This window comes from Apostichopus japonicus, chromosome 2 (genome assembly GCF_037975245.1).
Source record: "Apostichopus japonicus isolate 1M-3 chromosome 2, ASM3797524v1, whole genome shotgun sequence".
Lineage (NCBI taxonomy): Eukaryota > Metazoa > Echinodermata > Holothuroidea > Aspidochirotida > Stichopodidae > Apostichopus > Apostichopus japonicus.
In genome coordinates this window covers 11,855,025-11,869,946 of record NC_092562.1, presented here as the reverse complement: position 1 = coordinate 11,869,946, position 14,922 = coordinate 11,855,025, and the positions used below count along the sequence as shown (strand labels likewise).

Here is a 14,922-nt window from a genome sequence, read left to right as displayed (position 1 = left end):
ATGGAGTGACCAGGCAAAAATATATATTTTTAGGTTTTGGAAAATTATAAGTAGCACCTTCCCATGAGAGTAGGACCAGATGACTCATAATGGGACAACTTGAAAAGGCGTAACGCTCAAACAAATAAACATACGGAAAAATAGTAGGTTAACTATGCACATGAATCTTGTATTAAAAACAATGGGGTTATTTAAACTTAGAAGAAAAATTTAAATGATTTACATGGGTAACTTACATATCTTATCAGGGCTGTTACGTCTAACAAGAAATCCACTGAACTTATTGGAAAATAAAATGCTTAAAAGTCCTAACAAAATAAGAACACAATCGTGGCGTGTCAACCAAAAACAAAGTCGCGAAATATAATTGCTTCTTGGTTTACTTCCGGGGCAGGTTCACTCTCTTGGGGGACATCTCTGGGGTAGGTTGGCTCTCTGGACGGCTCTAGACCAGCTTGCTCTTCACTCCCTGGTATCTGGGGTCCATTGACCTATCAGCTGTCAATTAAGTTACTAAACAATTACCAGACACATTACTTAACCTGAATCTAAGCTTATGAATGGGTCTCATCAATGTAGATACAAATCCATCACCAAGAATATTCCTACCAAAACAAAATAGCTATTAAACTGTCTTTTTCTCCCACAGTTCTCAAAAGTGTGTAGAGGCTTGGAGCCAGTACATGTATTCCTAGATAACAAGGACCAAACAAAACAATTACTATGTTTAAAAAAAGACAAAGGTCACACAGAGCCACCTAACCACAAAATGTTGCCCTGTAGCCGTAGTAAACAAGTGAAACTTTAGGGATCTCCTCAATCTACCAAAGTAAGTTTAATATTCATTGTGAAATGAATAAAACAAAATAAGAAAAGGAAAGTATCAAATGAATGAAACAAAATTGGAAAATGAAAGATAATGATAAACAGCAACAAACAATTAACCAGGTTATGCTTTGGTTACACAAACAATCCTTTCTGAGTCCTCACTGTCAACACGACCATAACCCAAAGCCACTTGCTTAGGGTGAAGTAGTCTTCCTCTATGATGTGTAAACATAATGTCTTGGGCAATAGCATTTTAATCCTTTCATCACATCTCTGTTCAGCAGCTTCTGTGAGCCTTTTTTCAGCATCTCGTGTCAGACACTGAGACAGCTGGTCCGTCTGCCCGCTACAAGATCTTCTTCCTTCCGAAGTGAGTCGTGATTTTCCACAAATTTTTGTTATGCCAGAGAAATCTCTGTAGAGGGAGCAAGGCAAATTTTCTTTTCTTTGGCGCCGATGGACCTGGACTTTCATCTGCAACAAATCAAAACCAAATTTGTTTGGTTAATACAGTATTTTGAATTGTCCTGTCCATCACACTGTGGTTTTAATTTTAATTGTCTACACTGGAATTCAACTGACTAATAAGCCATCTGATGTTTCATTTATTTCAGTGTAAGCCTGGAGCCATGAGCTTGGTAGGGCATAGTTACAAACCCACACACTACAAAGGTTTCAGAACACATGCAACCCTATTTGACAGGATTTCCCATACTAAAAGAAGGCCTCACCATACATGCATCAAAGTAGAATAAACCAAGCAAGATGCTTTGATATAAAATATTTTATTCGAAATTTTTAAAGAGCTGTAATAAGACTATAGGTGCTACTAAATCAAGTGCCATGCTGATGCTAAATAGCTGGAAACTTACAAATGCCAACTCACTTTTTTCGGTGTACAAGGGGATCTGTACAAGGGATCTGAGACTTGGCAATACTGTAGCATTGCCTAGGCCTATATACTTTATATTGCCCTGTATATAAGCTACATTACACACTACATTTGTTTGTGTGTGCCAGTACTACCAGCAGCCATAGAGACATGCTCTAGGCTTAGTTAGGCTCTGTTTTGACAAATTAATCCAAGACTCCAGGCTAGACCATAGGCCTAGGCCGACATTGAATATTGATAGGCCTAACATCAGTCTGCCTATCGAACCTACACTGGTGTTGATTTCATTTCTTTGTTTCATGACACATAAAACATGAAGTAAATGGTATCATAAAATAACAGATAGCAGTATATAGTAGCTGTTGATATATCCTTTAATGGGTGCTACGTAAATCACTTCTAGTCTAAGGCAAACTAGTAGTATGGTATTGAAGAGCCTTGTCCTAAATTTTCATAGTTGGCATTACTATCACTTGCGGAAGTTATGTATACTTTCTTGTCACAGTAATGCTCTAACATGAGTAATAGTAACAGGCTTAGAATTACCTTTATTGTTTGGTATTGAATCATGGAAGCATCTTCTAGGCATGGAAATTTGCCAGCTTCAACTGCTTCATATCTCGGCACATTTGACGTCGGTTTGCCAACTGTTGGCTGTAAATTTTGTTAGACTTTCAGCCCATCGTTTTCTTGTAATGCAGTACGTTATGCAGACGAATTGTAAACACGTACAAACGCTGAGCCGAGCAGTTTCTGTATCAGCTGACATATCACATGATACACAATAAGGATTTTGATTAGCTCTTAACTGAAAAATCGCTGCAGCTGGAGAAGGCCTAACAACGCAAAGCGGACTAAATAAGTCCGTCTTAAACTGCTGTTTACTCCTAAAATAACACTTCCCGAACCATCCAACATGGAGAAATGTAATAAGCATATGAAAACACACCAGAATATGTGGTCAAACCTTGGTACTAAATATGTGCAACGACAGTGAACGATATGGAGCCTGCCCTGATGGGCTACATCGGGTGAATAGCGGGGGAGGATCAGAGTATGACTCAACTGTAAATGCATACGGATCAAAGCATAAGTCTATTTGTACCAGCTATTTACTAACAACTGTATACCAAGTTTGGCCACAGTCCCACTTACAGTTGCAGAGTTATTGCAATGTAAAGAAAATGTCAGCCAAAGTGGTCCCAAAAATATTGGGCCCACAAACTTTGGCCCAAAGAATTTGTCCCAAAATCAATTTGAAGTAAAAATAAAATTTGGGCATACCCAGTCAAACAATTGGCTTGGAATTTTTTGGGGCCCAAGATAGTCCCAAACAAATTAGACCTGCATGTGCCAGCTATTCAGCAACAACTGTATACCATGTTCGGTAGCAATCAGACTTGAGGTTGTGGAGATATTGTAATGCAAAGATTTACATTTGACCCCATAATCTCATTATTATACATCTACGTAGCAAATATGACAAATATCCATCACTCTGTTACTGTTGATCTAAGCAAGTGTCACAGATGCATACATACACACACACGCCAACCTGACTGCATATGTTAATTTCCTTCCAGCAAGGAACAAAAACATTTCTTTTAACACGATATGTAGACCTGTAACTGTAGCTAAATAAAAGTAAAAATTTAAAGTTATAACAAATGGGCAGGATTCCGCATCTCGGACTCAACACTTTGGTCAGGGAGGTAAAGTCACGAAACTGCTAGCGAACTGCAATTGTAAACCTCTTTATCTGAAAATGAAACACAAACTCACAAATCATGAAAAAACATCGGAAAACGTTGTTGTTATTTAACTAACATATATGCTTTTCAGTCCAAACTTCTTCCAGTTAATCTTAACAGTGATTGTTTGTATAGCTGCAAGTTGAGTGATTATTCATACAGTGGTAAGAACATTCCTTTTATGCAGGAAAGAATTAGTTGGCTAATAAATAGTCCCTTATGAATTGACAGCAAGCATTCTTTTATCTCCATATTCATTGAAAAAAAGTACATTGCTCATGATAGGAGCAGCCATGATTGCATTTTTTCAGAGACTATCATGAACTATTTGAACTATTGTTTTCATCAAAAATGTTAGGACTGATTTTGGACTGAGTTAATATTTGATATTTACATGGGACGCTAACATCTCTGATACTGACTTGTTGATTCTGACGTCACAATTTTCTTCACTCTGCTATGGGACTTACATTGCCACATTACATTCTGACTACATGTCAATCAGCTGTAGTATTCCATGCAACTATTGAACAGATCTCCTTTGTACGCAAAAAGACTAAGCTATTTAATTGTTGCCTGACCGTTCTAACTCGTCCTTGTCTTATGAAAAAGAATCCAAGTCAATTGGCATGTGATTAGGTTTACTTGCTTAGTGGATGGGGAAAAGGTGGATACATATACAACTGCAGACCAATATGACATAGGGAAATTGTATACTTTCAGTAGGAAAAAGAGTTTCTTAAAATTATGAGAAAGTTTATCAGCCTTCTTGGTCTCCGGCTGTTGAAGAATAAATAACTGTTGGGAATCAAATTAAATAATATCTGGATTAAATATACAGTATGTTTCAAATAGAATTTTCTTCCAGACATTTCACTAAGTTATTTTCTCTTTTTTTTCTTTTTTTTCATGGATATTACACTCACATCACACATACATGCATGTTCCTATATCATTTGCATAAAGGTTTTGTAGGGGAGTACTAATACATGATGTGTATATTCAACTAAATCCAGACCTTTAGAGCAATAATTCCTGCTTTCATGATCTCAGTATTTACAGTCATTCAGTTGCTGTGTCTAAGCTATAGTTTTCTTCATTTAATTTCTTTTTCATTATACCTATTCAAACACAGCATTTTTTTTTAATGTGTCAGCCTACAGGTAAGTATGTGTATTGATAGTTACAGAATGTTTGTCCTTGTAGAGACAACTTTACAACACAGGTTGTTATGGTCGACTACATGGATGCATATTCTTAATGCGCAAAGGCAAACAATTTTGGGATGTTGCCTCCCTGGAACTCAAGTTTAAAATCTTAATAGAAATACTGGGCTACACATTAGCCTTTTCAACAGTTGCTCACCCTTGTTTTATTCCCAGCATTTGTCATTCTTTACCTTTGAAGTCAGTCTTCATTGTAACTATGTACCTTGATGACACTGAACTTGTGAAAGTTGCATACCCATTCAACATTTTTCTTTGCATTCATAAGAAAAAATTAGACTTCTTGTTTAATTAAACATTTGACTTCAGAGTTTTCATTCTAAAGGTCTTGACTTAAGACACAAGTTCCTATGGAATGGCATCCTTCTTCCACATTTCAAAAATTCAGCCAGGTGATTGAGGGCATTTTTTACATGCATCAGCACTGCCGTAAATTTGACCTTTTACCCATGTCAAGGGGTGAAATAAAAATTTTGAGGTCAAGAAGCCACTTTTTTGTGAAAAGTGGTGCCTGGTTTACAGGCTTTATGGTTTGTCTAGGAGCCACCTGATAGGAACCAAGTACCAGTTTGTAATTTAAATGAAAAATGCAGCATATAGGTCATACCATGAAGATAGGGGTGCATGAGACTTGCTCACACTATCAACATCTCCTGAGAGAAAGGCCCATTGAAAAGCTTGTCACATATAAGAAACTATGAGTGACAATTTTTCTGTAAACTAACCCCCATGTTGCAAGCATGTCTAAAATTCCATGCGCCACAAACTCATTATTCAATCCCCATCTATAATGTAATGAATAGTCTCTGCAATATAGTAGTACAGAACACTTCTAGCTGATGCTAGGCATATACATCCAGCTACATAATACACACTGAAAAGTGATATTTCTGAGCAATGAGGAAATTAAACTTCATCTCCAAAAAGAAATTGATAAACAATGTAAAAAATGTCAAAGAAACAATGTTATGTTGGCTATGTTCTCCCAAACAATTCAGTTTCCTGTAACAATTACTTTAGTACAAGTACCTATGCTTGGACAAGGAACCTTACTCAACATGTAGCTCTAAGCTGTGGCTACCTATTGTTTCCAGCTTATTTTCTTGCTGTCATCATTGCCAAATCCACTATGACCACAACAGCCAAGCTTAGAACGTGATATTTTATGCATTAAAAATCTATGGTGAAATAGCATGGCACAGTCACAAGTCACTTCAATTGTTCCCCTTGGGGAAAGCCGAAAGGGGTAGTGATTCCTTGCTACACTTGATATCAAAACATTTAACAATACAAAATATTGTTTCCAGTATGATATTTGCACCCAGGTGGACCTAAATATCAAGTACAAAGATATCTCAGCTTCAATCTTTGAGTTTTCAAGGTTAAAAGACTTTGACCTCTGTTGATGTCAAACGAACTTTGACCTCCACCAAAATATTAAAAGGGATGCTGTATTCACTAATGGTGGATCCATGTACTTTAAGTGTGGAGTTATCCAGTCTATAAGCTTTAATTTCACACTTTGGAACACACTTATGGTCATCCACATATTTATTTTACAAATCATCACCACATGGATTCATTCTGCCTCCAACAATGAATAACAACAGAAAACAAACAGGCTTAGGGGCTCCTTGCCAACTTTCAAGTGAACGCTTCATTGTAATATTGTACATGTTCAGTTTTGACCTAAAATGAACATAGACTTCCACAGATTACAATATAGCATTCTGCTACTCACTAAGTGAATTTACACAATGTATGAATTTCATCCAAGCTTAATTCTACATTATACCATTTACTGTTCAGAGTTTTGATCTCTGGTGTCCTCAAAGTGACCGTTCATCTTCATAAAATATGTGAACTTATAAAGGTTGTTTGCTAAGTACTGCATGAACGTCACACAAGCTTTGCTTTTGGAGGCATTGTGTTCAGTAGGTTATAAAACTTGTTAACCTGTTGAACTTTGACCTCTACAAAAAAGAGCCAGCATTCTTGTACTTTTGGTTATAGTGTGAACCAGGTGTTCATACCGTAGAAACCAATAGGGTTCATACACTTAGTTGGATTCCCAATAAGATTTGCTTTTGAAGTAATTAAGTTTGGTCTTAAAACGGTTGTCCTCAACAGAAAAAATGTGCTTCTAGTACAAAGTTAATCAGTAACTATGAAGTAGAACACCATGTACTTTTCAAGTTATAGTGTTAACAAAGTTGTCACACTTCTGGTGATCTCCAATGACCTTTGACCTATATGTAAAACAAAATTGTTCTTGTAGCTACTAAGGTGGATCCAAATATCAAATATGAGTTCATCAATAATTTGCTTTTGAAGTAAATGCAATTACAAACTTAAGATTCAAATCTAACCTGGAACAGTCGTTGTCAAGGTGGATGGTTGTCTGCAAACATATATCCGGACACTTATATCATCACCCACATTCCCCTCTGTAACTGACACTTCTAATGGACTAAGATATACTGCAATTTCTGCAAGACGAGAACATTAACAAACATGTCTATTTACATAACATAATAAATGGAAAATATTCTGACACTAAGATAATGCCACCACAAAATATGAATTTACATCTTAATGCAACTAAAATTCATCACACCTAACGTATATACATACATGAGCAAGTGATTTTGCAGGCTGAACAGTAAGTACATGGTTAATTTCATAAACTTTTATTTGGGTGGAGATGGGGAGGGGGCTATGGTATTCACATCGATACACCTTTTGCCAAATACTTTCCCATTGCTTAGTACCAATGATAAGGAAAATTTGTACTGCAACTTTACTAATAAGTTTGCGGAGTTCTGCTCACTTCTATGAGACTCAAATCTGAGCTCAACACAAAATGAGCTTCACACAATGTTACAACAATAAATATGACAATCATGAAGTATGCATATGTAACAACTTTGGAGTAAGGAAATATCACAGGGAATTGGCATGTAAAACATAAATTTGTTGTTCCACAAATAACATGGTTCTTGAAAATGTTTGTGATATTGGAACATAAACTATAGCAGATGCATCTTTCAAATTGTTGCAAGCTTTGATTTCACATATATTCTCCTAAAGTTGCGTAAGATTGATAAATCTGCTAACAAAAGCTGTTTTCTTACTATTACTTTATACTTCTAACTGCGTTGCAATATCTCAGTCAATGGTTTGCTGTACTTAATATCAAACATGATCTTAGATTTGATAGGATAAAAATTTATAACAAGAGCCCAAGGGCACTGTGGTTCCTTGCTTGGGGTATATGACAATACACATAATATTATCAAGCAAGATTGGGCTCAAATAGTCCAAGTAATTGTGGTCCTACATGTTCCCATAAAGTAACCAACACTATAGCCAACACTTTTGTGATCACAAAATGTGATCGGATTTTGGATCAAAAGGCACTTTTGAGATCTAAATATGGCGTCGAAAATGTAAGAAATATAAGAGACCTACAAGCGTGCTAACAGATATGATAACAATGGTGACCTCAGATGACATGACCTTTACGTTTCAAAATGTTCCACCACTCCGTTCACAACTTGTCCCAAAATATCAACAATGTCACACCTTGGCATTGAGATTTAATTGCATTAAATTAAAAAAAATAACTTTGAACTTGTATACATAACTTCACACACAAAGGTCACCCGAAGGTCAACCAATTGACATTTTTGATCGGTGAGACCTAAATAGAGCATGACTGTAAAAATGCAAACATTTTTTCTTTGCCCATTTTCTCCCCCCAAAATACTACTTTTTTAACATTAGCTGACCTTTGGTGACGTTGGACCACATGACCGTTAAGTTGGAAAAAATTCCCCTATACCATTTGCAACTTGTCCAAAAAAATAAACCTTGTCACACCTTGGCACTGGGAGTTATTGCATTAAATGTGTGAAAATTAACTTTGACCTCATATAACTTCGCACACGAAGGTCACATGGGGGTCAACCCATTGACATTTATGATCAGAAGGTACCTTTAACATCTGAAAATAGCATCGAAACTGTAAAAATCCACAAAACATGAAAAGATCACCAGAGGTCAAATTGAGGTCAAGGGTCACCCAGATGCGGGTCGACAATTGGATTACATTGAAGCAACTCCCAACCCTAACGGACAATTTGTTCTCAAGTTATCGCAAAAATACTAGTTTTTTATCATTAATTGACCTTTGATGACCTCGGATCACATGACCCTTAAGTTTGAAAATATTCCCCTATACCATTTGCAACTTGTCTTAAAATATCAACTGTGTAACACCTCGGCACTGGAAGTTATTACACTAAATGTCTGAAAATTAACTTTGACCTCATATAACTTCGCACACGAAGGTCAGACGGGGGTCAACCCATTAACATTTATGATCAGAAGGTACCTTTAACATCTGAAAATAGCATCGAAACTGTAAAAATCCACAAAACACGAAAAGGTCACCAGAGGTCAAATTGAGGTCAAGGGTCACCCAGATGCGGGTCGACAATTGGATTACATTGAAGCAACTCCCAACCCTAACGGACAATTTGTTCTCAAGTTACCTCAAAAATACTAGTTTTTTATCATTAATTGACCTTTGGTGACCTCGGATCACATGACCCTTAAGTTTGAAAATATTCCCCTATACCATTTGCAACTTGCCTCAAAATATCAACTGTGTAACACCTTTGGCACTGGGAGTTATTACACTAAATGTCTGAAAATTAACTTTGACCTCATATAACTTAACATACAAAGGTCACCTTGGGTCAACTTATTGACATTTTTGATTGATGAGACCTAAATTAGAGCATCAAACTAAACAAATTCAAATATTTTTTCTTTGCCCATTTTCTGCCCCCAAAATACTAGTTTTTTAACATTAATTGACCTTTGGTGACCTCGGATCACATGACCCTTAAGTTTGAAAATATTCCCCTATACCATTTGCAACTTGCCTCAAAATATCAACTGTGTAACACCTTTGGCACTGGGAGTTATTACACTAAATGTCTGAAAATTAACTTTGACCTCATATAACTTAACATACAAAGGTCACCTTGGGTCAACTTATTGACATTTTTGATTGATGAGACCTAAATTAGAGCATCAAACTAAACAAATTCAAACATTTTTTCTTTGCCCATTTTCTGCCCCCAAAATACTAGTTTTTTAACATTAATTGACCTTTGGTGACCACGGATCACATGACCCTTAAGTTTGAAAATATTTCCCTATACCATTTGCAACTTGTCCAAAAATATCAACCATGTCACACCTTGGAACTGGGAGTTGTTGCATTAAATGTCTGAAAATTAACTTTGACCTCGTATAACTTCGCACACGAAGGTCACACGGGTGTCAACCAATTGACATTTTTGATCGGAAGGTACCTTTGATATCCAAATCTAGCATCAAAACCAAACATTTCCTTTTTTCCTCGTTTTCTCCCAAAATAAGCACATTTTTTCTAATGTGACCTTTGACCTTTTGACCTTGGTTTCAGATGTAGTTTAATCTCCTGATTCCAAAAAACAAAACGACAAGTCTGTACAACCATCCTAACTCCGACCGAAAAACTTTGACCCCATATAACTTCGCACATAAAGGTCACACAGGGTCAACCTATTGACATTTATGATCAGAAGGTACCTTTGACATCTGAAAATAGCATCGAAACTGTAAAAATCCACAAAAACATGTAAAGGTCACCAGAGGTCAAATTGAGGTCAAGGGTCACCCAGATGCGGGTCAACAATTGGATAACATTGAAGCAACTCCCAACCCTAACGGACATTTTGTTCTCAAGTTATCGCAAAAATACTAGTTTTTTATCATTAATTGACCTTTGGTGACCTCGGATCACATGACCGTTAAGTTTGAAAATGCTCCCCTAACCAGTTCACAACTTGTTCCAAAATATCAAGCTTGTCACACGTTGGCACTGGGAGTTATTGCAGTTTTAACATTTTTGGTTTTTGGACCATAACTGACCTTTGGTGACCTTTGTGGGCACCAGAAACAATAGGGCACACCTTCTCCATATGGCGGATCCATAGTCCAAGTTTGGCCTCAATCCAACATTTCCTTATTGAGATAGAGCGTACCCAAGCAAGTGTCACAGACACACACACATACACCCACACACACATACACACACACGCCAACCTGACTGCATAGGTTCCTTTTGCTAAAGCAAGGAACCAAAAACACTCAAATCGATTGATACTTTAAATTAGTCTGAGCTCGATCTAAACATGAGACATTCACAATCAACTTTGATATCCATCCAAGTTTCCCTTTAATATTAAGATAACATGTCTACTACAGCAAGGCATTGTACATATTCCCTTACACACATACCTAGATGCATACAGCATAAATTAAACATGGTTATGATTTATTGAAACCAAAATCAGTTACCTAACATTACAGAAATTGCTGGTTGGATCAACTTTACTAATTTTGGACGATACAAATTAATTTCAGAATGATACACATGAAGCATTTCTCCCTTTTATCATTTAAGATAAAAGTGTAACAGGAGAAAGACGTTTATGCAAAGTATCATTAATTGCTAACTTTTGGACCAGTCGGACACTATTTGGACAGGGTAATTACTTTGCTGTTTGCCTATTGGGTAGTATTTCCATCATTAAGAATAAAATTTGGACCTTAATATATCATAGTAATACTCAAAATAATCTTGGAATATCCTTTAAATGATACTGAATACTTACAATGGATTTAATGATACTAACCACTCTGGCATGTTGGACCTGCAAATCCTTGACTGCAGGAACACACACCATTACTACAGGTACCTCCATTCTGACAGGTATCAAAGCGACACCCTATTGGGAGAATAATACATCATATGGATTCAATTACAACGAATGTCAACATACATTAGAATGCACAATATATTTAATATTGATTTTAGTTATAAATCAGAATGATATTTCCCATTGACAAATAAGTACAAGAAAGAAATTTCTGCCAATTCCACAATTACTTCCTTTGACATTGAGATTAGTTTATAATGCATAAGCAGTTATCAAAGACAATGTTTTTCTTCTCCTCATACTACTTTCTTTTAATTAAGAAAATAAACTGAAGCAAGTTATAACAAAAGTTGATAAATGGTATCAAGTAGTAATGATAAAAGGATCATATTGTGTATGTGCATCTGAATACACATTTCCAACATTAATGACACTTAAAACAAGAAACAATAGCTCTAACATTCCAGTCATCTGGTTTTAACATTTGTATCTATGTACACATGCCTGAACACTTTGCTACCATTTATCTTTCCTAATGCATAAATGATATTTCATGGAAGAGTGACCTGCTATTAGGTGTAATACTCGTACAAGTAAAGAAGCAGATTTGCAAACTTTTAGCACATACTAGCCATAATGAAAAGGGTTTTTTAAATTGGAGTTATACAAAAATTGATTCTGTGAAATAAGTTAAGAGTAAAGAATAGATTTTGTTGATTGGTTTAATTAGCAATTTGTCTATAACTTAAAGGCACGCTCAATCCACTACTTAGGACGGAATATTGCAAATTAGTGTAAATAACATCTTCTATAACTTAAATATAAAATAATGATACAACTTAGTTAACCTATATGAAGGATTACAATGCTTCAGTGAGTCTCATACTGACAATATCTCACTAAATTACAGACATTGTAAAGCCCATAACATATTCAATGAGCCCAAGCTGATTTAAATGATAAAGCTCAAGCTGATGCATAAAATTTGCAAACATTGCGGCAAGCACTGAAAACAAACTACTGTAATGTAAAAAGCTAGGAAAGTAATAAGTTGAAAGTTTATGTGAAGTTAATGAAAATTCATGTTAATCTGCATACTGAGTAACACCTACTTACGATTGATATGATGAAACTATTACATAATACTGCTTTAACTAATTTATCAGTATACAAATGCAAAGATGTATTTGAAGAAACAAAAAGATGATGTCATACTTGTTGTACAAAATGGTTCAGCATATCCAGCTGGACAAGTGCATGGTTTCTGTAATACAGATGGACGACAAGTTCCACCATTGAAGCATGGATGCTCAAGATCACAATTAACTGTAAGAAGAGAAGCAATAGCATTCACTCACTCAGATGGACAAAAGAATCACACTAACAGTTATTGAGTAATGGTCTTCTCTGGATTAAAATGATAAAAATGCTTGCACAATAGTAATGGATGATTAATTAATGCTCTATATCTTTTACTAACCATGTAGCTAGTTGGATGCTTTGTACTTAAATTTAGTAATTCATTTGTGTCTTGGGAGTATGCAGATTTATACCTCCTGTGCATTTTAAGCCTTGTGAAAAATGTAAATGTTCTGTTGCTACTTACACATTAAACAGTTTTACAATCATTTGAAAAATGTTTTTAAGCAATACAATTGTGTACCGTTTGGATCATTTAACAAATCTGGCATTTTATTATCCACTACTATCTATTTTGTCTTTAATAAATAAAAAATAAACAATCTAAATTTGATATGATTTAACATATTTCACACATATGAAAATTGCAAAACCAATAGTTTATTTTCTTAATGATAATAATGTTGTCACTTTGAAACAAGTTTGTAAGGCTTGAAAAAGCCAGCATTTCGAATGCTGGATCACTTTTAAGTTTAAAGCTGACTTTCTTCTTAGGCTGCACATTAGAAAATTTTACCTAAAATTTGAACATTTTGCCAACAGCCATGTTGTAATGAAAAATAGATTATGCTGAATTAATAACCAAATTAACTGCTGATAATGTGTTCACTAGAACTAATAATTTGTAGGTTATTAATTGCAAACACCAGACGTTGTCATGTGGAATATCCACCCCATCTTCAATACCCTGTAACTTAATTGAAGACTAACACATCACAACAGCTTTTTAATACTATCAAATTAACTTAAAAGTAAAGACTTACCAGGATCATCATTCATTATTGTAATGGTGGTTTGTGTATTACCAGGCAGAGTGTATACAAATTGTTGCAATGCTTCTGGTATCAATAGGACAAGGCTGAATTCCTCAGTCTGCTCAAACATTTGATCAGCTCTTATTGTGACAGTCTCATTTGTACAGACTTGTCCCATAGGAATGGTGACATCTTGGGAGAAGGGAATGTTCTCATAGTCAATGCCACTAGAAGCTGATCCTGATGATGTATACACTGCAAATAAGAGATAACTAATACAGAAATACTGAAGATATTTGATGTGCACAGAGTGAAGAATATTAGTAATTTATTAGGTAGGGAATCACAATAAACACCATTTCTGAACAAGTTATTCTTCGACCACTCCCCATGATGTTTGATCACATACTCTGGTAGCCACATATTTTATAGTGCTTGCCATTATACTTTTATACCTGTGTAGCTTGCAAGTCATATCACATAACCATGCCTAAATACCTCACCGGGCTAGCTTTAAAGATAGCATACAGTCAGAATAAATAAAGAAATGGGCAACTGAAGGAAAGATCTTTGATCTTTGTAAAAAACTTTATGAACCATTTTGTATACAGACTACATTGTATTCACTCCAGCCACATGACATACTGCAAATTTGACAGTGATAAGTGCACCACGGACACAGTAAGCGGGAAAACCAAAGTACTCCATATCATACTACTACGTAGGAGCCATGAGATGAAAAACATAGAACAACACATAAATTAACCTCTGGCTGATGCATGCTGTAGTATGTTGTGGGGTAATATTTATGGTGGATGAATTCTTAATAATAACTAACTAGAGCACAAATTGTTTTACTCTATTTTCAATTGGTCACTGTGTTAAGAAATTTTTGTTACTGGTTTTTCATTATTGTTGGTTATAGAGGAAAATATATCAATATGTTTTCCATTGAAAAGAAATGATAATGAAACAACTATTTAAATCACAAAGTATAGGTTACATTATAAAGTCATGCTCTATAAAGTAATTCATACAAACCTTGCAATGTTATTTGTGTGTTGTCTGGTTGTCGACAGACTTGTACCGTCACATCATGGTCATTGTTTCCTTCACTAACTGTTACTACTACAGGATTCACATATGCAAAGATAGCTGAAAGACAGTGAGAAAACAACATTAAACACCAGCTGTCATGATAACTTACAAAAGAAAAACTTCTATAACATATTACAACCTTTCAATTACATAACATGAGACATAAAGTTATTT

At 35.4% G+C, this 14,922-nt stretch overlaps 1 protein-coding gene across 11 annotated transcripts in view; it reads right to left on the bottom strand.

Annotated features, from left to right (window-relative positions):
* LOC139978210 (uncharacterized) overlaps nt 1–14,922 on the bottom strand; it is a 264,286-nt gene that overhangs the window by 212,542 nt on the left and 36,822 nt on the right. For all 11 annotated transcript variants that reach the window (XR_011796925.1, XM_071988242.1, XM_071988196.1 and 8 more), the window contains exons 4-8: nt 14,692–14,805; nt 13,660–13,905; nt 12,692–12,802; nt 11,453–11,545; nt 7,067–7,186 (exon numbers count right to left, since the gene is read on the bottom strand). Coding sequence is in view for 10 of the 11 variants with exons in the window: in XM_071988242.1 (XP_071844343.1) it covers nt 7,067–7,186; nt 11,453–11,545; nt 12,692–12,802; nt 13,660–13,905; nt 14,692–14,805 (684 nt within the window). In the remaining variant the exon portion in view is untranslated. The remainder of the gene's footprint in view (nt 1–7,066; nt 7,187–11,452; nt 11,546–12,691; nt 12,803–13,659; nt 13,906–14,691; nt 14,806–14,922) is intronic.